This window comes from Hypanus sabinus, chromosome 10, assembly GCF_030144855.1.
Source record: "Hypanus sabinus isolate sHypSab1 chromosome 10, sHypSab1.hap1, whole genome shotgun sequence".
Classification (NCBI taxonomy): domain Eukaryota; kingdom Metazoa; phylum Chordata; class Chondrichthyes; order Myliobatiformes; family Dasyatidae; genus Hypanus; species Hypanus sabinus.
The window spans coordinates 64,938,603-64,965,677 of NC_082715.1; the positions used below are offsets into that span (position 1 = coordinate 64,938,603).

The following is a 27,075-nucleotide window of genomic DNA, read 5'->3' on the forward strand; positions in this document are numbered from 1 at the left end:
ATGGTTAAGAAGGCATATGGTGTATTGGCATTCATTAATCGTGGAATGGAATTTAGGAGCTGAACAGTAACGTGGGTCAGATCCCACTTGGAGTACTGTGCTCAGTTCTGCTCGCCTCACTACAGGAATGACGTGGAAACCATAGAAAGGGTGCAGAGGAGATTAACTGGACATGGGAGCATGCCTTATGAAAACAGGTTGAGTGAACTCAGCCTTTTCTCCTTGGAGCACTGGAGAATGAGAAGTGATCTCATAGAGGTGTATAAAATGATGAGAGGCATTGATTGTGTGGATAGTCAGAAGCTTTTTCCCAGGGCTGAAATGGCTGTCACAAGAGGGCACAGGTTTAAGGTGCTGGAGAGTAGGTACAGAGGAGATGTCAAGGGTAAGTTTTTTACTCAGAGAGTGGTGAGTGCATGGAATGGGCTGCCGGCAACAGTGGTGGAGGCAGATATAGAACATAGAATAGTACAGCACATTACAGGCCCTTTGGCCCACAATGTTGTGCCGACCTTCAAACCCTGCCTCCCATATAACCTCCCCAATTTAACTTCCTCCATATACCTGTCTAGTAGTCTCTTAAACATCACTAGTGTATCTAATATAGTAGGGTCTTTCAAGAGACTTTTGGATAGGTACATGACCTTAGAAAAATAGAGCACTATGGGTAACTCTAGTAATTTCTAAGGTAGGGACATGTTCGGCACAACTTTGTGGGCCGAAAGGCCTGTGTTGTGCTGTAGGTTTTCTATGTTTCTATGAATTTTAACTGTCCCAAGGTGATTGGTGAGGCAATAAATATATACCCCATACCAGCAAAATGCTTTAAAGATAAAATAAAATATTTCTGTATGTGTATTATTCATTTCAAATTGTTCCATTAAACAGTTACAGTGGGATTAGCAGAAGTACATAATATTCTGCACTAACAAAGTCCAATTAAATGAATAATCAATCAGTTTGAAATACATTAATAAAATGGAGAATGTGGGACAAAGTACTGAGAAAGGTTGTTGGAATTAAACTAAGACAAATTTACCTTTAGATAACGTAGATTATGTGCTTGAAGATTTGTTAATTTGCGAGTCCATAGATCAGAAGCTGTTGCAGAACATCAATCTGAAGTCCCTTTTTGAACAACATGAACATTATAGGCTCTTAATGTAAATTTCCATAGTTTTGTGGAATAATGTGACTTTATGTTCACATTTTGTGACAGTCCAGTGTAAATAATAAAATTATCAAGACAGATGCTTTTAGAATTAATTTTCATGCTCAAATTTTTTTTTGGTTATTATAAAATCGTGGTTGATTTAAGTATGGGTGGTGAGATGCTGAATATTTATTGCAGCTCTTTGTAAATTTAATGTAAATGCACCCTTATTTATACCAGCTGACCATGATGTAGAAGCAGGGCAATGGGAAGGTATGAACACAATTGTTATGTTGACCTTCACTGCAAAAGGAAGACTTGGCTACAAATAAAAATAGACTTTCCTGTAACTACACAAGACAATAGTGAGAATGTCTGAAATACTGTGCAACTGCTGGTTTTCACAACCTAAGGGAGGATATGCTTGAGACAAAAAAAATGCAGCAAAGGTTAATAATATTGGTTCCTGACAAATGGGTGTAGTATGATTGCCTGATGTGAATTTCAGTGTGGAAAAGAGGAGGAGGGAGGGAGGGAGGCTGCCCTCTGCAGAGAGATTAAGCAGATTGGGCCTATACTTTGAAAAATAATAGGAAACCTCATACAATATTCTTATGGAGCTTGTCGGAGTGAATATAATGGTATTTTTACTGGTTGGGAGAGTTAGAACTCAGAATATGCAGCTAGCCATTTAGGTCTGAGACGAGAATAAAGTACTTCCTTCAGAGTCAGAGGCGAGTGAATTTTCCTTGGATTTCTCTACCTAAGAGGACAGTAAAGATTTAGTAACCAAGTATGTTCAAGGAAGAGAGTGATAGATTTTTAATAATTAAGATAGTCAAGGGATGTAGGATTATTGATTATAGAATTGCTCTTGAGAGGAAGAAAAGCAGCCATTATCTTATGGAATTGTAAAACAGGTGTGAAGGACTGGATGGCCTGTTGATGCTTCTAATTTTTCTGCCTTGAGCTGGAGAAACCAGATCAAGATTGCAATCTCAGTACCTGCAGTTCTGGGCAGCCAATCTGCTCAGGAGTTAATCGGCTAGTTAATTTGATTTTTCAACATATGATTGCTTTAAATATATGAATATAATGAACATCTGTTTTAAGCCACATAAAATATTTCCTTTTTACAATTCTTTTCCTTTTCTTCTCACAACAGTAAAAACGTAAACAAGAGGAAATCTGCAGATACTGGGAATCCAAGCAACACACACACAAATTGCTGGAGGAACTCAGCAGGCCAGGCAGCATCTATGGAAAAAAAGGTACAGTCGATGTTTCAGGCTGAAATCCTTCGGCAGGACTGGAGCGAAAAGCAGAAGCGTAGCTTTAAAAGGTGGAGTGAGAGAGGTGTGAGAGAAACATCAGGTAATAGGTGAAACCTGGAGGGGAGGGATGAAGTAAAGAGCTGGGAAGTTGATTGGTGAAAGAGACAGAAAGCCATGGAAGAAAGAAAAAGGTGAGAGGAGCACCAGAGGGAGGTGATGTGCAGGCAAGGAGATAAGGTGAGTGAGGGAAAAGGGGATAGGAAATGGTGAAAGGGGGTGTGTGGGGGGAATTACAGAAAGCTTGAGAAATCAATGTTCATGCCATCAGGTTGGAGGCTACCCAAACGGAATATAAGGTGTTTTTCCTCCAGCCTAAGTCTGGCCTCATCATGACAGTGGAGAAGGTCATGGATGGACATATCAGAATCGGAATGGGAAGTGGAATTAAAATGGATGGTCACTGGGAGATCCTGCTTGTTCTGGTGGACAGAGCTTAGATGTTCGGTGAAGCAGTCTCTCAATCTGTGTTCAGGTTTCACCAATTTACAGGAGGCCACACCAGGAAACCTGAACACAACAAGTGACCCCAACAGACTCACAGGTGAAGTGTTGCCTCAACTGGAAGGACAGCTTAGAGTCCTGAATGGCAGTGAGGGAGGAGTTGTAGGGGCAAGTGTAGCACTTGTTCCACAAGCAAGAATAGTGCCAGGAGGGAGCTCAGTTTGGAGGGATGTAAAAACATGGTGAGAAAGAAGCCAAGTCTGTACCTCTCTAATATGCAGGCTGGTTTCCTTCACCCATGTTTTGGAAGTGGGAGAGAAGAATGCATTATGTAAATATCTAATGTAGTTTACCAAATTAGTCTATCAATCCTTGATCTCACATGCACTAGTGATGCATGGACTTTCTGGCATTAGGAATGCTAGAATGCACACTGTATTCCATCCCTTTGACTCCCACTGAAAAACTGTGCAGCTTGAAGATCACAGCAAGATTCTCTCCGTTCACCACTACACAGTAACAAAAGTAACAAAAGTACATTTGTTTAAAAACATAAAATATATAGAATTATCACATTAATATAAAAACTGATTTGAAATGAATTTCCAGTCTTTGGGAATAGGGGAAGAAGTGACTGCGATGGGAATGCAGAGCCCAACTTTGGAAAGCCTGGTCGTTTGGCATGGAATTGAGTATTGGTTGAAATGGACTTTTGAAGTTTCACTCTATTGTTTTGGTTTTTCATCCTGGGATGAGATAATGGAACCAGCCAATTCTTCTCAGTTTGTTTTATTCATAAAGCTTTTCAAGATGAATTGAAAAAGTAAATGAGTTTGGAATCTTTTTGAAAAGAGCACAAAAGGTGAAAATCTAAAGTAAAACTTGTCCGATAGAAATCTTACAGTAAAAACAACATGCTGGAAATATTCAGCAGATCAGGCCATCTCTGGCGGGAAGAGAAACCCTTCATCAGAACTGGGAAGAGGACAAAAGAAGCTTATTATGTTGCTGGCTGGCTGAGGGTGGGATATGTCTCTGATAGAGTTAATTCGGATGACCATGGGGATAAGAAGCAAACAAGGTTACCTGGTCAATGAGTGAATGGCAGCAGGAAGAGAGAAATATCAGACAAAAGAATGTAGGAATTGCAATATGCAAAACACCATTGACCATAATGGCTAATGGAAAATGATACAGACTATGAAAAACATTTATATGACAAACTAGAACATAGAGCAGTACAGCACAAGATAATCCATGATGTTGTGTCAGACAAATCAAACCAGTGACTCCTAATTAATCTAATTATTTTCACCTACACATAGGCCACATGTCTCCATTCTCTGCATATTTATATAGTACACTAGAGTGTCTTAAATGTTTTTATACTCTGTCTGCACCAGCACCCCTAGCAAGGCAATCCACATCCCCACTATTCTTTGTGCTAAAAATGCTTTTCACATTTACTTTCCATTTTTCCCCTATCACCTTCTGAAAAAAATAAGGGAGAAAACAGAAATTATCAATGCTTAAAAGTTTTGTGATTGTGACATCTCAGCAGCTGGCTGATTGGGGCCAGAAAATGAGAAATAAACTCTGGATTGAAATGGAGATTTACCATAGGGTGGAAACAGTGGTTACATCGTGTCCAGTTGAACAAAAGGCAAGTAAACTATGGAGAGGAAGCATTCTTCAAAAAGTAGTGTAAACACCATCTAGTTTGCTGACACCTCAGACTAAATGACTCTCCTGGGTGTTCTCAGAAGAACTATATTAGCTTAATGAATCGTTGAAAGCTGAGACCTTGCTCTAGAGTCAACATCACTATTATGACTTATAATAGGACCATGGACCTGTAAATAATGTTTGCAAATATCATTACATATGGTTGAAGATTTGAAAAATATTTTGATGTTTTTTAAATGATGTTCACAAATCCAAAGGACTTTGAGAAGTCGAAAGTGAGAAGCCTATTTTTGAACAGCAAGGCAATATGAACAGAAATGTCAAACTAAGTATCAGATCACTTATGTCTGTTGACACCACAGATAATTCCTCTGTTCTTCTTCAAATCTGCACCATAGATCATTTATTTCCAACCAAGCACACAAACAATAGGAAGCTTGATTTCATATTTTATCTGAAAACCTTATCTTAGGCAATACAGCACTGATGCTTTAGCTGAACTATGTTCAAAATATCTGGAGTTAAGTCAAAAAAATGTGCCACCAACTGAGTCTCATTTGACACCCCTAAGGCATTTTATCTAGCTTGATTTTCATTTCTCTTTCACTCCAGGTGCTGATTTCTCTCATATTCAATGTGGCCTTTTTCAAAGCCAACATTAAAGTATATATTTTTACAGCACTATCCAAAAAAATGATGAATTTACTATAGATATTTTTTCCTGGTCCTTGGTTATTAGCTGTTGACATTTCAGTGTCGACACACTGTGAAGCAAAATACTCAAGGGTTGACTAGTTCAGCCACTCGAAGGAACACAAGCTCTTTTTAAGACATGCTAGAAGCAGGCATATGGAACATTAGTTATTGGAAAAGTTGTGCTAAGTACTTGGCTAATGTCAACATCCAAATACCTTAACATCTTTGATATGGAAAAGATCCAAGTATTATAATAATGAGATGAGTAAATGAAAAAATTTCCAGAAACCTGTTGTTGCAGTTCCCATCAATCGACCTGTACTTTTGGGCTAAACAACTATTGGAACACTTTGGAGGCTGCATGTGAGGTAAACATCCTGTTGCAGCATGAAGAGTTTTCAACACGTTCGGAGAGAGTAGACCTAAATGAAAATGGAAAAAAAATCTCTTATTTAAATTGACAAGATTTCTTTTATTACTCATAGGACATATCACATCTGGACTGATATAATAATTTACATTAGGAAAGTATATTTTTGAATTACCACCACCAATTCTTCTGGTGTCGTATCACTGAAATGATCATTTTTCAGAAGACCTGGTTCTGAAGCCTTGAGTTAATGAAAGTATTGCAGACATCTGGCTTTGATTTACTGATACACACAATGCCAAAATTTGAATAAAGGACCTGGACCAGCTTCCATCAGGAATTCAGTATGTCGGAAAACTCCTTGTTCTGGTTACTTGATGCTGTTGTGTTGGTTTCTCAGGCACTGACACAGCAAGGGCATTGATATAAAGCATAGAGTCATTACAAGTCTGAAATGCTCTGAATGAGAATTTAATTTAAACCAAAACTGATTGTCAGAGCAGGTGTCTAAAACAAGAATTGAATCTTTTGTGTATGTAAGTGGGAGATCAAGCAGTAATTTCAAGGTATACTGTTATGTTGGTTTGTCACTTGGTCAGCTGACTGTATTCAGGAAAAAAAAAGCAGGTTTCATACTTCTTATGACTGCAGGAGGTTACCTGAAAAATATTTGATTGATGGTGCCTGATAAATCTGTTGAAATTCTTTGAGAAAGGAGAGTCAGTGGATGTTTACTTGGATTTTCAGAAGACCTTTGACAAAATGCTGTGTGTCAGGCTGCTTAACAAGATAAGAACCCATGGTATTACTGGAAAGATACTAGTATGGATAGAAGATTGGCTGACTGGTAGGAGGCAAAGAGTGGGAATAAAGGTGGCCTTTTTTGATTGGCTAGTAGTGTTCCACATGCGTTGGTATTCAGACCACTTCTTATCACCTTATTTCTCAATGATCTGGAGAGTGGAAATGATGGCTTTGTGGCACTAGTCAGACTACAGAGTATTGTGAGCACTTTCGGTCCTCTGATCTAAGAAAAGATATGCTGGGATTGAAGCGGGTCCAGAGGAGATTCATGAGAATGATTCTAGGAATGTAGGGGCTACTGCATTAGGAGTGTTTAATGGCTCTGGGCCTGTACACAGTGGAGTTTAGAAAAATGGGTGGGGAATCTCAATGAAACCTCCCAAATGCTGAATGGCCTGGATAGAGTGTATCTGGAGAAGTGGGACTGTCTAGGACCAGAGGGCACGGTCTCAGAATTGCAGGACATCCATTTAGAACAGAGAGTACTGAATCAGTGGATTTCATTGCCATATCTGGTTGTGCTGGCCAGTTTATTCAGTATATTTAAAGCAGAGGTTCATAGATTCTTCATTAGCCAGGTCACAAAAGGATATGGGAAGAAGGCAGAGAATTAGGTTGAGAGAGATAATAAATCAGCCATGACGGAATGGTGGAGCAGACTTGATGGGCTCAATGGCCTAATTCTGCTCCTATGTCTTATGATCTTATGGAATCGCTTCAGTGTACAAATTAATTTTTAACCTCAGTATGCTAACAGGAATCACTATAAAAGGAATCTGGAGCAGTAGCATACTAGCTTTAACTGTAGCCATAATATGCAATATATGTGTGCACATGTGTGATTGACTGCATGTCAACAAGCGATCCTATGTTTAGTTCTCTTTAAATGTTATAAAATGTAAATTATAATCACATTTACTATAGAATCGGTAAGGCACAAGAGGAGACCATTCAGCCAATTAAATCTGTGCTAGTTCCTATGAGAGCATTTTGGTGATATCCCCACGCTGTCTCCAGAAACTCAGATTATTCTGTATCCAATGCTGATCCAATTCCCTTTTTAAGACATTGAGTGTCTTTTTTTTCCCTTACAGGCAGCGAATTCTAGATCATAGGTATTTGAGTGAAAAATAATTTCTTCACTTGCTCCTCATAGCTTTTAGCGAAAGCTAAAAGAAGCATGTGTCTTTGAGAAATAATTGACTGAGGACACAACTGAAGGACTTTTAATAAATATCAGTTCTCCTGGAGGGAGGACAAAAATTGATTTGATTCAAACCTTATGAACTGACTTCATTATAGTCAGTGTGAGTAGTATCATTTTGAAGTTTGTGTGATTCTCATAAAACCTATTTACCTTCTAAGAATTCTAAGAATGCAAACTCTTTCTTCATTAGTTTGTTACTTTGAGTGACTAGATTTATTGACAACAATAATCTTCATGAGTTTCAATACTGTATATTCATGTAAAGGGTATGATTAATGACTTGGCACTCAGATCGTTGCATGATGTTCTGCAATAAACCTCTATATGTCTTCTGTCAGTAAACTACCTGGAGCATGGCTAGACCGCAGAATATTATGACTAATAATAGATATTCAGCAGCAGTCTAATATTAGTGATAAATCATCTGGCTACTCTCAAATAATCTCCTTAAAAATGCTGTCAACCTGCTTGGAAATATATTTTCAAATAACTTTATAGTGTTCAAATGCATCCAAACAGAAAACTTATGCAGCAGAGGACAGATCATTTGAAATAGACAGTATGCTCCTTAAATACTCCTGCAGCATCTTAATAAATGTAATTTTAAAAGCTTACATCATAATATATTAAATAAGGCAATAAAATGGTTGAAACACATAATCCTTTTCACATGCCAGAGCCAGACTTGAATTCTGTTCTGCCCAACTGTGCTAAAGTTATTTTGTCAATTGTGCCTTCTAAAGAATCAGCCCAGTTCCAAATTAAACTGAGATTCAGGCCAAAGATTTATATATTATAGGGCAAGACTAGTAATCTAGAACCTGGAATTATAATCTTGAAAGCACAGGTCTTGTATCTGCTGTGATTGCATAGCTGGTTCTCTCATGTTCTGACCTGTATGGCCTTTGTGTCATTATGTTATCTTCCAGGGGCAACAAGATTATGTCATAAGTTCTGGAATTTCATATGGTTCCTGTATCCTAAATTGTTTCTGTTTTTAACTCCATCTCAGTTACACTCTAGAGGGGAGAATATTTTGAAAATAATTTATTTTTATAATGTTAGAGCACAAATACATATTTTGGCAAAAGCAGAATGGCAGGAAGACATTCATTCTTCATATGCTGGGTCTGATCTTTGAACTAATGACACTGACTATATGGGCAATGTTTCACTTTACCTCAAATGAACATTGGAGAGAAGAACTCCGATACATTCAAAATTTCCTTTGATTTGTGGGGATTGACAAGACCTCCTTACCAGTAACATTCACTGATCTTCTGTATTTCTTGTGTACGGTCTTTTGGATCAGAATCAAAGACATTTCCATGACCTCAGCAGCTCTTGAAATCTTTCTGCTCTCAGAGTCTGGCCGCTTGAAAAAAGACATCAGCTCAATAGAAGAGGGCACATTACTCACATTGATATCCCTGCTAGAGAAAAATAAAGCCAAGTCATCACATGTCAGATTGTTAATGGAATGTAGAAGAATTTGATCAAATAATGTCAAATGACCTCTATTAGTTTTATACAATTAGTACAAAACAAAGTTGATTACTCTGAGATGAATTTGTTTATTCTAGTTTTAGAATATATTACATTGACAATCTGTCAGGATCAGGGTTAAATCACCAGCACATGTTGTGAAATTTGTTAACTTACTGGCAGCAATATAAAGCAATACATGATAATTTAGAAAATATATCAATAAGTAAGTCAGTTATAGTATATATATATGAATATTAAATAGCTTAATTAAAAATAGCACACAAACAAAAATAATTAAAAGAGTGAGGTAATGGTCATGGTTTCAATGTCCATTTAGGAATCAGGTAACAGAGGGGAAGAAGCTGTTCCTGAATTGCTGTGTGTGTGCTTTCAGGCTTCTGTATCTCCTTCCTGACAGTAGCAATGAGAAGACGACATGTTCTGGATGATGGGGGTCCTTAATAATGACGCTGTCTTTCTAGGACCCTGCTCCCTGAAGATATCTTGGATACTATGGAGGCTAGTACCCAAGATGGAGCTGAATAGTTTTATGACTTTCTGTAGCTTCTTTTGATACTGTGCAGTAGCACTCCCCATAACATACAGTGATGCAGCCTTTTAGAATGCTCTCCATTCCATCAGCAGAAGTTTTTGAGTGTTTTAAGTGACATACCAAATCTCCTCAAACTCCTAATGAAACCTAACCATTGTCTTGCCTTCTTTATAGCTGCATCACTACGTTGGGATCAGGATAGATCCTCAGAGATTTTGAAACCACGAACTTGAAATTGCTCACTCTTTCCACTTCTGACCCATCAATGAGAATTGGTTCACATAGTTTTGTTGAAATAATAGTTCACATAGTTTTTGGTTCACATTTGTTCCCTCATCCTACCCTTTCTGAAGTCCACAATCAGATCTTTGATCTTACTGACATTGAGTGCAGGGTCGTTTCTGCAACACCATTCATCTAAGTGGTATATCTTGCTCTGGTACACCCTCTTGTTACCATCTGAGATTCTGCCAATAAAGGTTGTATTATTAGCAAATTTATAGATGACATTTGAGCTACGCCAGCTACACAGTCATGGGTAAAGAGAGAGTAGAGCAGTAGGCTAAGCACAAATCCTTGAGGTGTGCCAGTTTTGATCGTCAGCAAGGAAGATATATTATTACTAGCACACTGTGATTGTGGTCTCCAGTTAGGACATCAAGGATCTAATTGCAAGGGAGATAAAGAAGCCCAGTCTCTGTACCTTCAAATGTGTTTTGTCAAAACAACATTATAAAACACAAGAAAATATGGACATGGAAGGCCAAACATACATTGGACAATTAGAGTTGAACTTGTGCCCCTGTTTTCAAGTACGTTTTTGATAGTGCAAGTAAATATTTTTCCCTACAATTCAATTATTCCAAACAAATTGATTTCTTGGGAGAGTTAAAGATATTTTAATTGGGATTACAATATGATCATGCAAACTGATTTTACTGCATTCACTACACTCGTGTGAATGAGCCTTGATTATTAGTAGCCTTCCACCTTTTGTGCATTGATGAATGAGTTCAAGTACAATGAGTAAAGTGTTCATTATAAGCACACATTTATAATGCAAAGGGAAAGAAGGACTCCAAGTTCTTTGCATCTCAGTGGTGCAACAGAATGCAAGGCATTTCTTCATGGAATACCGCAAAATAAAGAAAGGCACATGGGAATGCAAATGCTGAAATCCAAAGTAACACACAAGATACTGGAGGAATTCATGAATCAATCAGTTTCTATTGAGAGAATTCACTATATAATGTTGCCTAACCTGTTGAGTTCCTTCAACATCTTCTGCGTTACACATTAAGATAGCTTGGGTGAGAAATCTGTGTTGATAAGGTAGGTAGTCTGAGAACACCTTACAGGTTCTGGTCTGACGTTATACATCTCCTTATAGGAGAAAATTGGGAGGGGCTGAGGGACAGGTACTGGCAGTGCACAGTTTATTAATGTGATAAGTATTCCACATTTCAGACCAATATTTTGAGATGTCTCCAACAAACCCTTGAAGGACTCTTATGCTGGAGTTTCAAAGCATTTGAAAATCCCACTCAGTTTTGATCATCAAGAATTTTCTTTCCACCAGTTGTATGATATTAGAACAGGATATAAGGGCTGCTTCTGTGGAGATTTAAGGAATCTATGTAGAAATCTGCAAGCAACCTAAGTTGATTTTGTTGTAATGTCAGTATTATTAAAAGTAAGTTAATACTAATCGAGAAGCTGTTGGTAGCAACAGGCGGGATCCGGGGTTTGCGGGGTCTTTACTTCCGCTCTTTTTACTCCCATTGTATACAGTTCCTCCACCCATGCTGCACAAGATACCTGGAAGCCTCTGTATTGTAAATATCATTTGCTGTCCCAGATAAAGATGCTCTTTTGGGCATCAAGTTGTTAAGTGGGCTTTTTGTAAAGTAGAAGTTACCACATATTTTTAGCGATGAGGTAAACCGGTTTTGTGGACAGGCCGGCCCCGTTTATGATCAGGAGTTGTGAGCGGGCGAGGAGCCTCGTGTTCGGATGGCTATGTTCGGAACGGTCGGTCTGTTCGACGAGCAAATCGAGGAGAGGCCGGAGTACGAGGAAAGGTTGGGCCACTTTTTCTGTGCTAATGGAATTACTGAGGAGGCTAAGAAGCGCTCTATTCTCCTGAGTGTGTGTGGGGCAAGGACGTACAAGCTGATACGGAACTTAGCTACACTGCGGAAATTGGGAGAAATTCCGTATGACGAACTGGTCAAGCTTGCCACCACAATCTGACGCCTTCAGTGATAGTTCAACGGTTCAAGTTTCACAGCCATGTTTGGAAGCCAGGTCAGTCTGTGGGGGATTTTGTGGCCGGGCTTCGGCAGCTGTGGAGCATTGCGATTTCAGAGCCGTGTCGGACGGCATGCTCTGTGACAGATTAGTCTGCGGCATTAATAATGCCGCTGTACAACGCCGCTTGTTGGGGGAAACCCCACCGTTGACTTTCAAGACAGCCCTAGAAATTGCCCAAAGCATGGAGGTGGCTGTTAATAATGCCAAGGATATACAGAAAGGATACGGGGTTTGCAGTCGGCGTCAGTGCTCCAAGTCAGGAGGGAGACTGGTAGACAGGAAAAGCGGTTGGGATGTTTTTGGTGTGGAGGAACACACTATGCAAATACTTGTGAATTCAAAGATACTGTCTGCCATGCTTGTAGCAAGAAGGGCCATTTAGTTAAAAAGTGCAGGAGCATAAAGGGTAAGGTTAGGCCTGGGCAGGGGAAAGCTCAACAGACTCAGGCAGCCACACCCCACCTAGGAGAAGCAGACGAGGAGGCAGCGTGTGTCTACAACATGTTTGGGGTGTAAATGGATGGGGGACCACCTGAACCATACTATGCCACAGTTACTGTCAAGGAAAAGGACATTAAGTTCGAGATTGATTCAGCGGCTATCCGTCATTAGTGAAGAGACATACAGGAGGACATGGGGAACCAACCTGCCTCCCATCAGACCATCTAAGCTCCAACTCAGGATCTATATGGGGCAGCCCATACCTTATTTAGGGGTTTTATATGTGGATATTTCAGCCGGGAGCCAGAAGGCTGAAGCCAAGCAGGTGATAACTAAAGGCAGTGGGCCTAGTCTACTGGGCCGCGATTGGCTTTGCAAAATCCGGATCAGCTGGCATGAATTTAAGTATGCACACATGACGGAAGAGCATGAGGTGCAGTGTGCAGATGAAGTCGCTGATGGCAATGTGAGTGACAGACATAGTCCGGACACATTTGAGAGTGAGCTCGCAGCGCAGCTGGAGGCTCTTCAGCCTATTACAGGAGCAATTGAAGTTACCCCCTCGGCACTGAAAGCCAGCACACCACTTCTAGTACGGCGAAGCAGTGACCCAGCTCTTGTACCACCTGCCCAGTTACAGCAAGGTGCATCTCAGCCTGATGATCCCGCTAACAGGAACCTGCATGTGAAGCCAATCGTAATGGTAGCAAACGGGGCACCCACAGACGATGTAAGAACAGAGCCTCTAGGACCACCAGACAAGCATTCAGCAAGCACTTTTAGTGATTTGACAAAGAAAGTAGAATTTTCTAGAGGCAGTGGCCCCCTGGGAATCCATGTGGTACCTTTTCACTCTACACTGAGTGGAAGAATCCTTGGCCTGAGTATTCATTGTATTGAAGAGAACAGCCATTCAAGAAAAGAGAACCTGCTCCAGGAGAATGAATGTATCATCAAAATCAATGACTGTGATTTAACAGACAGGACCTTTTTTCAAGCACAAGAGCTCTTCCGAAACGCGTTGCAATTTCCTGCTGTTGAACTCCAGGTAGTTTTAAGTTATAACAAGGAACTCTATGAAAAATTTGCAATTGGGTCTATTCTGAGCCACGGTCGTGAATATGGTTCAAAAACCAAAGTTCCTTCTTCAGTGTGTTCCAAGCCAGGTGGCAATCCTGCATATGCCAATAATGCTGAGAATAGCTTGCCACCAATTTCAAAGAAGCTCAGTAATCCAAAACAGGTAAGGAGCAATGACCACTTGATGCATACCAGGAAAGCATGTCCGCCAGTGACTTTCCCAGAGGGAGAGACACTGGCAGAGGGGGCAGAGTCCCCTGAAGAGGATGGACATTCTCACGCAGACACACGGACCCCTTTCATGTCCCCAACACTAGATCCACCCAAAACATCCTCACCAACAGTGCCTGCTGGGTCACCAGGGTGGTGCGTAGATTGCAGCGCCCTCACAAACCTCCTGACAGACTGAATCTTTGATTGGATAGTTATTTTTGTTGTTAGATTGAATGTTGAATTTGCCATGTTTTTTAGGTGTTTTTGTATTGGTAAACTGTTGCTAATGATACCACTGTTTTTATTTCCCAGTTCTTCTATATTTGGGGAATGTTGGATTTTAAAGGGGGAGAAGTGTTGTAATGTGAGTATTATTAAAAGTAAGTTAGTACTAATTGGGAAGCTGTGGTAGCAAGAGGTGGGATCTGGGGTTGGCGGGGTCTTTACTTCTGCTCTTTTTACTCCCAGTGTGCATTGTATATAGTTCCTCCACCCAGGCCGCACGAGGTACCTGGAAGCTTCTGTATTGTAAATATCATTTGCCGTCCCAGATAAAGATGCTCTTTTGGCCATCAAGTTGTCGAGTGGTCTTTTTGTAAAGTAGAAGTTACCACAGATTTCTTCTTAAGAGAAATGTTTATTTCCAAAGGGTTCACTTGTCTTCCATAATGGTCTTACCTTTTCATTGTGTGATATATTGATTTGTCAACCATGTCTAATCCTCTTTGAACTGCGTTAGGCAAAAAGGGATCTCCAAGGTTCTCTGAACATTCTTCAGAATAGAAGAAAATGGTGAAACACACTTATGAATCATCTCATAGTAATGAAATTACTAATAAAAAATTAATCAGAAACTACTGGAAACATTCATCAGGTGGGCCACATCTATGGAAAGAGAAACAGAGTTAATGTTTCTGGTTGGAGACACTTGATTGTGAATGGGAAAGAGAGGAAACACATTGCAGAGGAGGCGTTGGAAGTTTTGATTGGACACAGGACATACTTCTGATAAAGAGAGACCAAGATTGCCGTGGAAATATGTTATGATCGATAGCTTGATGAGAGCAATTAGAGGTGAAAATGGAACAAATATTATCAAATGAGGGCCATTAGAAACACAGAAATGAATAAACGTGCAAGATAGATTAAACATGTGTCCAGCTAGTCAGATTGTACTATTTGAGAGTGGGAAACCTGAGTCAATATCACAAATGGATGATGTACAAATGAAGCACCTGAATCAAACATGGTATGTTATTTGAGATTGTAGAATGTGATATTTGAGGTCAGAAGCTTCAGTGTGCTCAAATTGAAGGTGAGGTGCTATTCAGTTTACATTGGACTTTATTATAATTATGCAGGAGGTCACAGACAGAAAGAATAATGAGAAAGAGAACTGAAGAGGCAGTGTGTCTGATGGTTTAGCGACGCAACTGCTATCAGCCTGCCACTGACCGGTCACAGGCTAGCCATTCCGGAATCCAGATTCTGTGATGAATCTTTGAAGTTCAGTCATTGTTATACTGAGGCAACATGTATCCAAGAGGCCAAATATCATATCTGCACAATCTGTTGTATTATCTGAGCATAGAAAGCTACAGAATAAGTGATAATAATGGGGATTAGTGAGAAGGACGTGGGGGACAACTCACAGAATCTTTCCTCCAAGACAACCACTTGAAAAAATAAGTGGTCATCGAGGCTCTGGCACACACAAAAAAAATGGGGATTAGTAAAGGTTGGTTTCATGGCTTGTATGGGTATGGTAAGTCAAAAAAATCTTTTTTTTTGTGGTGTATAGCTCTATCATATTAGCAACATGATCAGACCATGTTTGTGGCCATCCATTACGTCAGCAATCGTTACTGGAATTGGACGGTTTAGCTTTCCAGACAAGGCAAAGGAATAACATAGACAAAACTAAGAGGGAGACAAGTCAAAAAAAGCAACATCCAGAAAAAAAAATCAAAACATTCATGGCCTGGTAATATAACTCAAAATGAATCAAAGCATTTTATATTGTAAATAATAATGGAGAATTATAGCCTACCCTTTCCAGGCAGACACCAAGGGAAAAATAATCATCCTTGGTTACATATACAAAAGTTCAGGAACATGTACCTCAATTCTGAAATGTTGGGTATTGAAAACCAATATTGTGGATATAGCACAAATGGCCAAAGATAAACTTCTCCTTCAATCTCCACTTCTAGAAATTCCAAAAGCATTAAGAATGTTTTGAAAAAAAGTTCCATTGGTCAGAAGTTTCAGTGCAACAATGATCTCTGAGACAAGGTTAGAAAAGTGGTGGCTATGGCAGTTTTAAAATATGGAAGGAAGTGTCAAACTCGAATGGATCAAAGACAGTGGAAGAAAATAAATCTTTGCTCTTGCCATGTGCTTGGAGATTGAGGCTGTAATTTTGTGGAACTGTTTTACATCCCCCATTTTGCAAGACGAAGTTGTTTGGCATTCAGTGGACCAAATGATGCTTCAGGTAATCTGCTGGATCATTTCCAAATAAGGAGTAATTTGTGAGCTGTTCTTTGGTTAAATATAACATGCGAGTTTGTGAATGCTGGGGTCTGTGCCTTCCTGGACTGATTCAAGCTGGTTATTGTAGAGAACGAAGAGCCCATAAATCACCAGTTGTCACTTTAGGTTCAAAGCCTTTAAAAAGATGTTAAAGATCAATCTGGTGACCTGTAGTCAATGATACTGAAAGGTAATATCTGTATTGATAAATAATGAATATAATAGTAGATGGTTTGAGTGCCTTATCAGGAATAGATCTTTCAAGAGTCCCACCATCGAAAGGAAGAACCCTCATTTCAGGGTTTGGGAGAAGAAAGTGAGATCTCCATCTGGCTAGTGGAGATCCCCTATTTTGATGTTGTAAATTGGCAAATTGGTCTGAGTGAATATTGATATAGAGGGAACTCTGGATCTCATGTTTTAAGTTGTTACCCCAGGGACAATAAAGTGTAAGCTTCAATTAATGAAAAAGTTAGGTAGTGAGTTTCCTAACCCAATTCCATTGATGAACAGTCAGCAAAAGAAATAAAACAAAATGAATAAAGTAATAATGGAAGCTTTTTTCCCCTCAATATTTAAATTGTTTTTTTTTTAAAATAAAAAGAACATAGTACAAAGGAGAATTGTGCAGTGCATAAGAAATGTATCAAATGTACAATTCACATTTATGAAAGAGGTGCACCCATAGTACAAACATTATCACCCCACCCCTCCCAGTCCCCAACTCTAAGCCATCAATGCATTGGCCAAAAGGTTAAACAGAACCTTTGTCCCCACAGAGCTGCATTGGTATAGAGAAAGTGTATTTTTCTAATACATAGGCTGTTTCATGATAACAAATATGAGCCCAAAGAGTTTTACCGGAAAATGCTGGAGGTCAGGGATTTACGTACTGAGGAAAGGGAGAGAGAATGGACCTTTAGTCTAGCTGGGAATTTTGAAAATATTTAAGAAAGGGTCCCCACACCTTTTGGAACTTCATGACCAAACTGAGGATTGAATAGTGGATCTTCTCAGGGTGTAGACTGGACATGATGTCCCTGAGCCACTGAGTGTGGGTGGGCAGAGCAGCATCGTTCCACTTGAGCAAAACTGCGTGCCTGGCCAACAGAGAGGCAAAAGACAGTATGTGACGTTTAGTCGGACTTAGGTGCTTGTCCCCCTTTCTGGAGGTGCTGAAAAGAGCAATCAAAAGGTTGGGTTCCAAATTGTAATTAAGTACTTGGGATAGAATTTGGAAGACATCAGTTCAGAAAGCATAATGGTCTCCACGGCTTCTTTCTTTCAAGTCCTATTTTACATAATCATCTCTTCCAGCCTTCTACACATAATTGAACATTTCAAGACTGGTACAAAAAGGGCATCAGACGCCTTAAAGATCTTTTTTAGACAACTGTTTTGCATCATTTAAACAACAGTCTGCAAAGTTTAATCTACCCAACATTCATTTCTTTAGATATTTGCAAATTAGACATTTTATCCGCCCTCTGATACCCGACACACATGTCATTGATATGTTTCTTTGTTTGAATCCATTGTGCAAAGGTCTAATATCTTTTATCTGTGACAAGCTGGCGGTGCTGAGGAGAGCCTCTCTTGACAAAATTAAAACTGGTGGGAGCAAGATTTAAATTTTTCAATGTCAGATGAGATATGGGATGAAGTCCTCAAATTGGTTAACTCAACCTCTTTGTGTGCCCGCCCTGCCTGTTACAGTTCAAGGTCGTACACAGGGCCCATTTGTCTAAAATTAAATTATCTCGCATGCACCCAGGTGCTAATCCCTGTTGAAAAAAAATGCAAAAGGGGTGAGGCATCCCTTATCCATATGTACTGGACATGCCCTAGTTTGGAAAAATACAGGAAAGATAACGGAAGCTTTTTTAACCCCTTCTCCCTACTCATAGTAGTTCTTTGAAATAATGAACTTTAAAAACTTACCTGTTGTGATCATTTCACCTTTCTTATTGAAAGGGACAAGCAATCTCTTGCAAAGAACCATGACTGCAAAACCCAGCATTGCCATTAATCTCATTCTGAAGGACAAGGTCAAAACTAGTGGAGCAGAGAAGAAAGAAATACATATTTGAAATTAGTTATTTAGTGAAGTGAACTGATAAAGTGTACCCTAAAGGCTGTTATTAATATGATCATGTTCACATTGGCAAGATAATTATGAATACTCTGACTGCAGTTCTGAATGCTTTTCTCTGTTAATTGAAAAGTCACTAATGCGCCACATACAAGTGGCAAGCCCCTAGTGAGGCTCTGAGTTAAAGTTACTGTTCGGGTGGCAGTTTGTTGAGTCGACCTACATCAAGTTCATTTACACCTTTGATGAGTATTCATCCATTACAACAGTGGCTACAAAAATACACTGGCATTGTTGAAATGCAAAACAAAACAACTGCTGCATGCAAGTGCTAGGCTTAGCTGTGGGTTTTTCTTTAAGCCAAGTTCAAATTCAAATTCAAAATTGAAGTGTCTAATTTTCTCACTGAAATTATGTTCCATTTGTATTAAATTTCCTTTATATTTTATTCTAGCAATATCAAGGTGTTTCTAAGGTTAGTTGCTGATTGGGTCAAGTGTGAAAGATTATTATGGTGGGGTAGTTGCGTGTACATACTTTACAGTGATGGGTTTAATAGCACCATCCTATGAACATTTGCTTATTCACAACCTGTAAACTCAACTGCTCTGTTATCACAGTTCAAAGTTCAAAGTATATTCATTATCCAAGTATAGAACCTTGAAATTTGTTTCCTAACAGGCAGCCATGAAATAAAGAAACCCAAAACAATCCATTAACAAAACAAAAAGACCATTGAACACACAATTTGCAGGGAAAAGGAACACATCATGCAAGCAATAACCTCAAGCAAATAATATTCTGAACTGAAGTTCGTAAAGAGAGTCACATAGTTGAGCACAGTGCCGAGTCATGGAGCTGACCTGAACTGGCCCATCCCTTGCCTCTGGCCCCAACCACCTGCCCTTTTCAATCTGGCTCGCTGCCTAAATCAACCTCCAAACATTGGTTCAGTCATTCCTGTATGCTCTGGTGCCTGGACCCTGCCGTCTTGATTCGGCCTGTAACTGACCTTTTTGATTCAGCACAACACTGAGATCGCAGATCCTCTTCGGGACCTGGACTCTGCCGGCACGATTCAGCCTGTACCCAACCTTTCCAATATAGTCCTGTGCTTAAGCCTCCTTCCAAATATCAAGTTCAGTTGACTCGGTACCCCCTGGTACCCTGATCTCACCACCTCGATTCGGTTTTTGGCATGATACCACACTTTCCTCAAAGCTTTCTGACGAATTCACAAAAATAAGACTTCACCTTCAAGACCAATGAATCTCACAGAAATGCTGCAATGCAGATATGTTTAGAATGATAAGTCCTTTTGTAATAATTATGTTCCTGCAATACCACCAGGTTCCATATGGTAGGCTGACTCGGAAAGTTAAAATAATGGGACCCAGCATGTGCTAAACTGGAAACAAAGTTAGTTTTATGGTTGGAGGCAGAGGGTAATAATGAAGAATACTTTTCTGACTGAAAACTTGAGAGAGGTGCTGAGCCACAGGGATTGGTACTGGATTCTTCCTATATTATTATTCCTATATTATTATCACATATGTTACTAATCTGAATGAGAATACTAGTGGGATGATTACTATGTTTGCAGATGATGTCAATATTTGCAGTAAAGCGGAAAGTGAAGAAGGTTGCAACAACACCAACTGATGTCTATTTGCATTTACAGGGAGGCAAAGGGATAGCCAAAATATTGGGCTGAGACACTGCATCAGGATTCAGAATGTGAAGGGAAAGTGGACAGTATAAAGATATTAAGGGGAAGGGTGAGACAGGAGTTAGTAAACGATGTGGATCAGGGTGAGGAGGGGTTGTGTCTCCATGTGACATTTGCCTTTTCCCTAATAGCACAGAGCTGCAGGTGGCTTTCATAAGCAATTATTCACAATTGCAAGCAAACAATGGGCGAATAAAACTAGAAGAATAAATCAGTGTTTAGTTAACAAACAGAATGGCTTCATTATCCTGCCTGAACAAATTTGGAGGTGATACCAACATACTGGGTTGTATCTCCAATAATGGTGAATCAGAGTACAGGAAGGAGACCAAGTGTCTAGTGACATGGTATCAATGCAACAACCTTTCTCTCAATTTCAGCAAAGCAAAAAATACCTGGTCATTATATTCGGGGTGGGCGGGGGGCTTGGCAATGCGCACTCTCCTGCTTACTGCAAGGGTGTTGTGTTAAGAGGGTTGAGAACTTCAAGTTCCGAAAAGTGAAAATCACTGATAGGTTACCCTGGTCCAGCTGCATAGACACCGGAAGCCAAGAAACCTCACTAGCACCTTTACTTCCTTAGGAGGCTAAAGAAAATTGGCACGTCCCTGACAACTCTTGTCAGTTTTTATCAATACCAACAGTAAAAGAATCCTATCTGATGCATCATGGTTTAGCAGAGGAACTGCTTCTCCCATGGCAGCATGAAACTGCAGAGAATTGTGGTCACCATTTAGCACATCTAGGAAACAAGGTTCCCCGTCACAGACTCTATATACACCTCACAACTTTGGTAAAGCTACCAACATAATCAAAGGTTCAACCAACCTGGAACATTCTCTTTTCTATCCCCTGATACAGAAGACTGAAAGCTTGTACAACCGGGCTTCTAGCTGCATAAGACCATTGCATAGTTCCCTAGTATGATAAGATAGACTTTTGACTTCACAAGTAACCTCATTATATTATCTATCTCACAACGTCTTGGTTTCAATGTGCATTTTATGTTCCCTGTAACTGTAAAACTTTATTCTGCATTCTGTTATGGTTTTGTCGTTTATTTCCTTAATGCACTGTTGTAAAAAATTGATCTGTATGGCAAATATGCAAGACAAGTTTTTCACATTCCTTGGTACAATGCAACAACCAAAAATAAACACAAAAATAAACCAATTAACCAGTTTACAAATTTACAAGAATCAATAGTTAAAATTGAGTTTTTTATACTTAAAATTTTCAGTTTGCATATTAGACCATATTGAGTGATTACGTTTTAAGTACTATTCATTTTAACATTGCCTACACATGACAATCCAACATCATTGATTACACTAAAATATTGAAATATTCAATAAATTAAACCAATTTCCACAACTAGACAAAAATATAAGCTTATTTTCAAAAAATAATTGAATTAGTTAAGTGTTGAACTAGGTATTAATTTGGTAATCATATATTACATACATTTAAAATGGGGAACAACTGCAAATCTTCAATAAAAATAAAGAATGTTAATAAATTGAACATTTTATACAATTGAATCAATTAGTAGTAAAAACTTCCTCTGATTTCACATAGATTAATCAGAGTAAAACCTATATTACCTGACTGCTTTTCAAGGTCCTTCCTTTAAGACTGATTTCTTTGGCTTTTACCAAATCTATGGCTCTCTCAAGTTTAGGAATGTATTTTTTTGGTTTGTTCTTTCTCACCCCAAGTGCCTCATATCATTCATATCTTTAAATATTCTTCACAGTCTGTTACATGAGCTTTTCAAAAACCTTTGAGTACGCACTCTCAAAACTCTTCAAATCAAAGCTGGACTCACTTGTTGAGACTGACGTCAAGCAAGAACAGTTTCGTCAATGTAGCAAGCTTTATGTATCCAAGAGCTGTACATAAACTTTGAACAACTAATTTGAGTGGAAGTATTTAATGGAAGATCAGCACGGGGCTCAGTACTTGATCCTTTGATATAAAACAATGCTTTATAGACATGGATAAGTGAATCATACAAAATAGGGTGAACAATGAAGAAAGCTGCAGACTACAAGATCATAAATGTGGCCATGTTGACCTTAAATGGTAGGTGAACTTGATGTGAAATCAGGAAACAAAGGAGCAAAGAAGTAGAGGGGCATTGCAGAATTTAGATGACAGAGGGATCATGTGTAGGATCTGTGTCTTATCCAACCCTTTTATCTCTAATTGAGAAACTGTGATTTATAACAAGGTAAGTGACTAGGAGTTGAGCTTTATTTTAGTTTACTTTTGGATCACTTGATCTGCTGTAAAGTCACAGAATAACAACTAGCTGATTACTTTTGCTGTCCATGAATTATTGTGGATTGGCAATGTCTCCTCCACAATCACCATCAGAACAGGTGCACCACAAGGCTGAACGCTTAGCCCTGTGCTCTACTTGCTTTATACTTATGACCATACACAGTTCCAAAGCTCTATTCAAGTTTGCTGACGGCACAACTGTCATTGGCCAAATCAAAGGTGGAGACAGATCAACACATAGGATTAAGATTGAAAATTTGGCTGAATGGTGCCATAGCAACAACCTCTTACTCAATGTCAGCAAAACCAAAGAGCTGTTTATTGACTACAGGAGGAGATAATTGGAGGTGTATAAGTCAGTACTCATTAAGGGATCAGAGGTGGAAAGGGTCAGCAACTTCAAGTTCCTCGGCATTATCATTTCAGAGGCTATGCCTTAGGGCCAGCAAGTAAGTGCCATTACAAAGAAAGCATGGCAGTACCTCTTCTTTCTTAGTAGTTTGTAAGATTCAGCATGTCATCTAAAATTCTGACAAACTTTTATGGATATGCAATGGAGAGTATACTGACTAATTACATCAAGGCCTGGTTTGGAAACACCATTACAGGAACAGTTATTACCCTTCAGCCAATGTTCCCTCTAATTTGTAAAGACCAGTGTGTGTAAAAATCTTGTGAAGTACAATTTTTTGCCAGTTACAACAATAAGAGCAGTATAAATAAAACAGCTCTAAAATCTGCAGACAAATTATTGCAAACTCCACGTTTTCAACACTGTTCGCATCAGAAACCAGAAAATGAAATGTGATTGTAAGTGATCATGAAATACACTTAACATACCAGTGAAGTATCAGGTGACAACCTTTTGTGCGCACTTTAAATTCCTGTATGCGCGCGCACGCACATACACACACACACACCCCCGCCCCCCCTCCCTTAGACAGAACTTTGTGATCAACCATCAGCCTCCTGAACCAGTAGAAATAACTTCACTTAACCCTGAACTGTTCCCACAACCTATGGACTGACTTTAAGGACTCTTTCTCTCACTTTCTAGATATTTCTTGTTTGTTTATTATTATTATTATTATTATATTGTTTGTTGTTTTGGACTTTCATAGTTGTTGCCTTTTGCATATTGGTTGTTTGTCAATTTTTTTGTGTTGTGTGCAGTTTTTCAATGTCTCCATTGTCTTTCTATGTGTTCACTGTGAATGACGACCAAGAAAAGGAATCTCAAGATAGTTTATGGTGATATATACGTACTTTGATAATAAATGTATTTTGAAATTTAGTTTGACCCAAACCCAAGCTGGAGCCTACTGCCTAGATACTCCCCCTTCTGACTACTAGCTGCCTCCCTCCTCCGATTGCTAGCTGACTCCTCTGACTGCCAAGCTGACTGTTCCTCCAACTGACTGAATCTCTCATTCTCCAGCTGCAGCCCTGAATACCGACACATCTTGTTCTTTGTTCTCCCTGTTCTCTGCTACTTCTGTGTGATTAACCATCAAAGCCTCCCTCCCCTGGTGGTTTTGTTACAAGGCATGCCATTTATATTCCAAGTCTGCTTTAATTCCTCATCTGGGCCCGATTTGTTTGGTTTTGTGAAAATCATTTTCTTCAATAAAAAATATGAGATCACAATTTATCAGTCTGCACCATCATTCAATAGTTGGGAGGTACTTCTTGCTGTAATACAGATTAATATAGTTCTTACCTCTTGCTTGTTAAGTTTTCACAGATTTTTATTATTTCATCTTGAAAAACGTCCATAAATCACTGAATGTAAAATGAAAATTTGATGAGGTGTTGAAGGAGGTAGAGGGTTGCCGAAGCAGGAACAGAGATACAGACATGCAAGAACATGCACAATTCTCTTTTTCTATTTTGAAAATATTGCCCTCAAATTTGCACAAATATAAACTAGTTGGAGGAAGAAACAACAATTAATTAGCAGAGTCCTACATCCTGCTAACCAAGAGAGGAATGGGCAGTCAAAGCTAAACTGGTGCTGAACAAGGATATTGATCTGAAAGATTGATTATCATCTTCCTCCATTTATGCTGCCTGATCTATTGAGTTCCTCTAGCTTTTTGTCTGTTGCTCAAAATTTGCAGCATCTGCAGTCTCCCATATCCCCTACACAACGGATCCCAGACCAGCCTACTGTTGTTTATTGGCCATGCTTGCCTTGCTCACGCATGAGATTAATTCAGCAGGTCAGGCAGCATCCGTTGAAATGAGCAGTCAACGTTTTGGGCCGGGACCCTTCGTCAGGACTCATTGACTGCTCATTTCAACGGATGTTGCACGACCTGCTGATTTCATCCAGCTTTTGTCCGTGTTGATTTGACCCCAGCATCTGCAGTGTACTTTGTGTTCACACATGAGATGTTGCTGCCTGCACCTCTCCTTAGGTCAGTTTTACCCTGTTGATCATCTCTCACCAGTGGAGGCTCAATGTTAACTTGTTGAAATGGTTATGAGGAATGCATCTCTGGAATACAGCTCCCATGTGCTGAAGTGGAATGGTTTGTAAATGAGTTGCTCCTATCCTGCTTACCATGAAGAGGGGTAAAATATATTACCCCATGAGTTCAGCAGCAGCTTAATGGCTACTGGGCTGCTATGGTCAGGTGAAAAATTGGTTGTATGATTGGAAATAAAACATTTTAGGCCAGATATAGCAGATAGAGGAAGGCTGTGTGAATAAAACTATATCTATATTTTGGCTTTAACTTAGAAAAATGTCTTAAGATGATATTGGAGCCTTAGCAACCAAAACTTTGAACCATGGCATATAGGACTGTTGTGGGACATATGACTAAAGCATGATTAAAAGGATAAGATTTTAAGAGCATTTTAAAGAGGGAAAAGGATAGAGAATTGGAAAGATTTGTTTAGAATAGCTTAGATATTTTGGAATTTTAATAGGCTGAAGGGGACAGCCGAGAAAGGGAGGTGAGAGAATAAAAAACAAAAGTAAGAATTATTATTATTATTGCATTAGTGAACTTCGATCTAATATTTGAAAGGATCAAAATTTGCAAGTGTTTCTGCAAGAGCGACCAGCCAGGATTGTTTTTATTAGTAACAAAAGCATTGCTGATAGTTTCAGCTTAAAGCTGGTGAAGAATTATCAATGTAAGTAGGTCCTAACCGATCTTAGTCTCAATTTACTGTCACATTTGGCATCAAGTTTGTGACTTGTTTAAGACAATAGCTGGAGAATTAAATTTGTTGCTGTTACTTTTAAGACTCAAAGTTCTCTATACATCTGAAGTCACAGAACACCATATACTCTTTTTAACTGACTGTTGCCTTAACTTTGGTTAAACTTCTTTGTATTCCTCTTGCAGACTTACTAGGCAACAGCTTGACTATTTTTGCAGCATGCACTGATCCTGTAATTGTGAATAAGGGAGCAGAATATGTCTGTTACAGAGTAATATATAATCATTCACAGGGTCTTTGGGATATTTTCTCTCACCATTCAATACATATTACTGCAAAACAGAACAAGGGAAGCACAGTGGCTTTCAAAGCAATGATAAACTCAAGAAATTCTACAGATGCTGGAAATCCAAAGCAATTCACACAAAATGCTGAAGGAACTCAGCAATTCAGGCAGATTCCAATGAAATGAACAAATAGTCAATGTTTCAGGTGAGACCCTTTTTCAGGACTTGAAAGGAAGTGGGAAGATGCTAGAATAAAACAAATGGGTGGAGGGGAAGGAGGATATTTAGAAGGAGATAGGTGTAACCATGTGGGTAGGAAAGGTAAAGTGCTGGAGAGAAAGGAATCTGATAGGAAAGGAGAGTGGATCATTGGAGAACAAGAAGGAGGACACTAAAAGCTGCTGCGCAGGTTGACTCTGTGTTTAAGAAGGCATACGGTGTATTGGCCTTCATCAACCGTGCCATTGAGTTCAAGAGGTGAGAGGTAATGTTACAGCTTTATAGGACCCTGGTCAGACCCCATTTGGAGTACTGTGCTCAGTTCTGGTCACCTTTCTACAGGAACGATGTAGAAACTATAGAAAGGATGCAGAGGAGATTTACAAGGATGTTGCCTGGATTGGGGAGCATGCCTTATGCGAATAGGTTGAGTGAACTCAGCCTTTTGTCCTTGGAATGACGGAGGATAAGAGGTGACCTGATAAGATGATGAGAGGCATTGATTGTGTGGATAGTCAGAGGCTTTTTCCCAGGGCTGAAATGGCTAACATGAGAGGGAACAGTTTTAAGGTGCTTGGAGCTAGGTACAGAGGAGATGTCAGGGCTAAGTTTTTTACGCAGAGAGTGGTGAGTGCATGGAATGGGCTGCCGGCGATGGTGGTGGAGGCGGATACAATATGGTCTTTTAAGAGACTCCTGGATAGGTACATGAAGCTTAGAAAAGTAGAGGGCTATGGGTAACCCTAGGTAATTTCTAAAGTAAGTACATGTTCAGCACAGCAAAATGGACCGAAGAGCCTTTATTGTGCTGTAGGTTTTCTATGTTTCCACCATAGATAGGTGATATGTGGGTGAGAAGTGGTAAGAGGTCAGAGTGGAGAATAGAAGAAGAGGGGAGCCAGAGGCAATTTTTTTTACTGGCAGGAGAAATTGATATTCCTGTTTGAGGTTGGAAGCTAGCCCGAGGGAAT

The 27,075-nt window shown here is 39.4% G+C and overlaps 1 protein-coding gene across 1 annotated transcript in view; it reads right to left on the reverse strand.

Annotated features, from left to right (window-relative positions):
• tpo (thyroid peroxidase) overlaps positions 1–23,268 on the reverse strand; it is a 78,217-nt gene extending 54,949 nt beyond the window's left edge. Inside the window, exons 1-5 of the mRNA XM_059982000.1 lie at positions 23,262–23,268; positions 18,256–18,369; positions 14,458–14,551; positions 8,952–9,124; positions 5,600–5,732 (exon numbers count right to left, since the gene is read on the reverse strand). Of these exons, the coding sequence (XP_059837983.1) occupies positions 5,600–5,732; positions 8,952–9,124; positions 14,458–14,551; positions 18,256–18,349 (494 nt within the window). The 5' untranslated portion in view covers positions 18,350–18,369; positions 23,262–23,268. The remainder of the gene's footprint in view (positions 1–5,599; positions 5,733–8,951; positions 9,125–14,457; positions 14,552–18,255; positions 18,370–23,261) is intronic.
• Between the last annotated feature and the right edge of the window lie 3,807 nt (positions 23,269–27,075).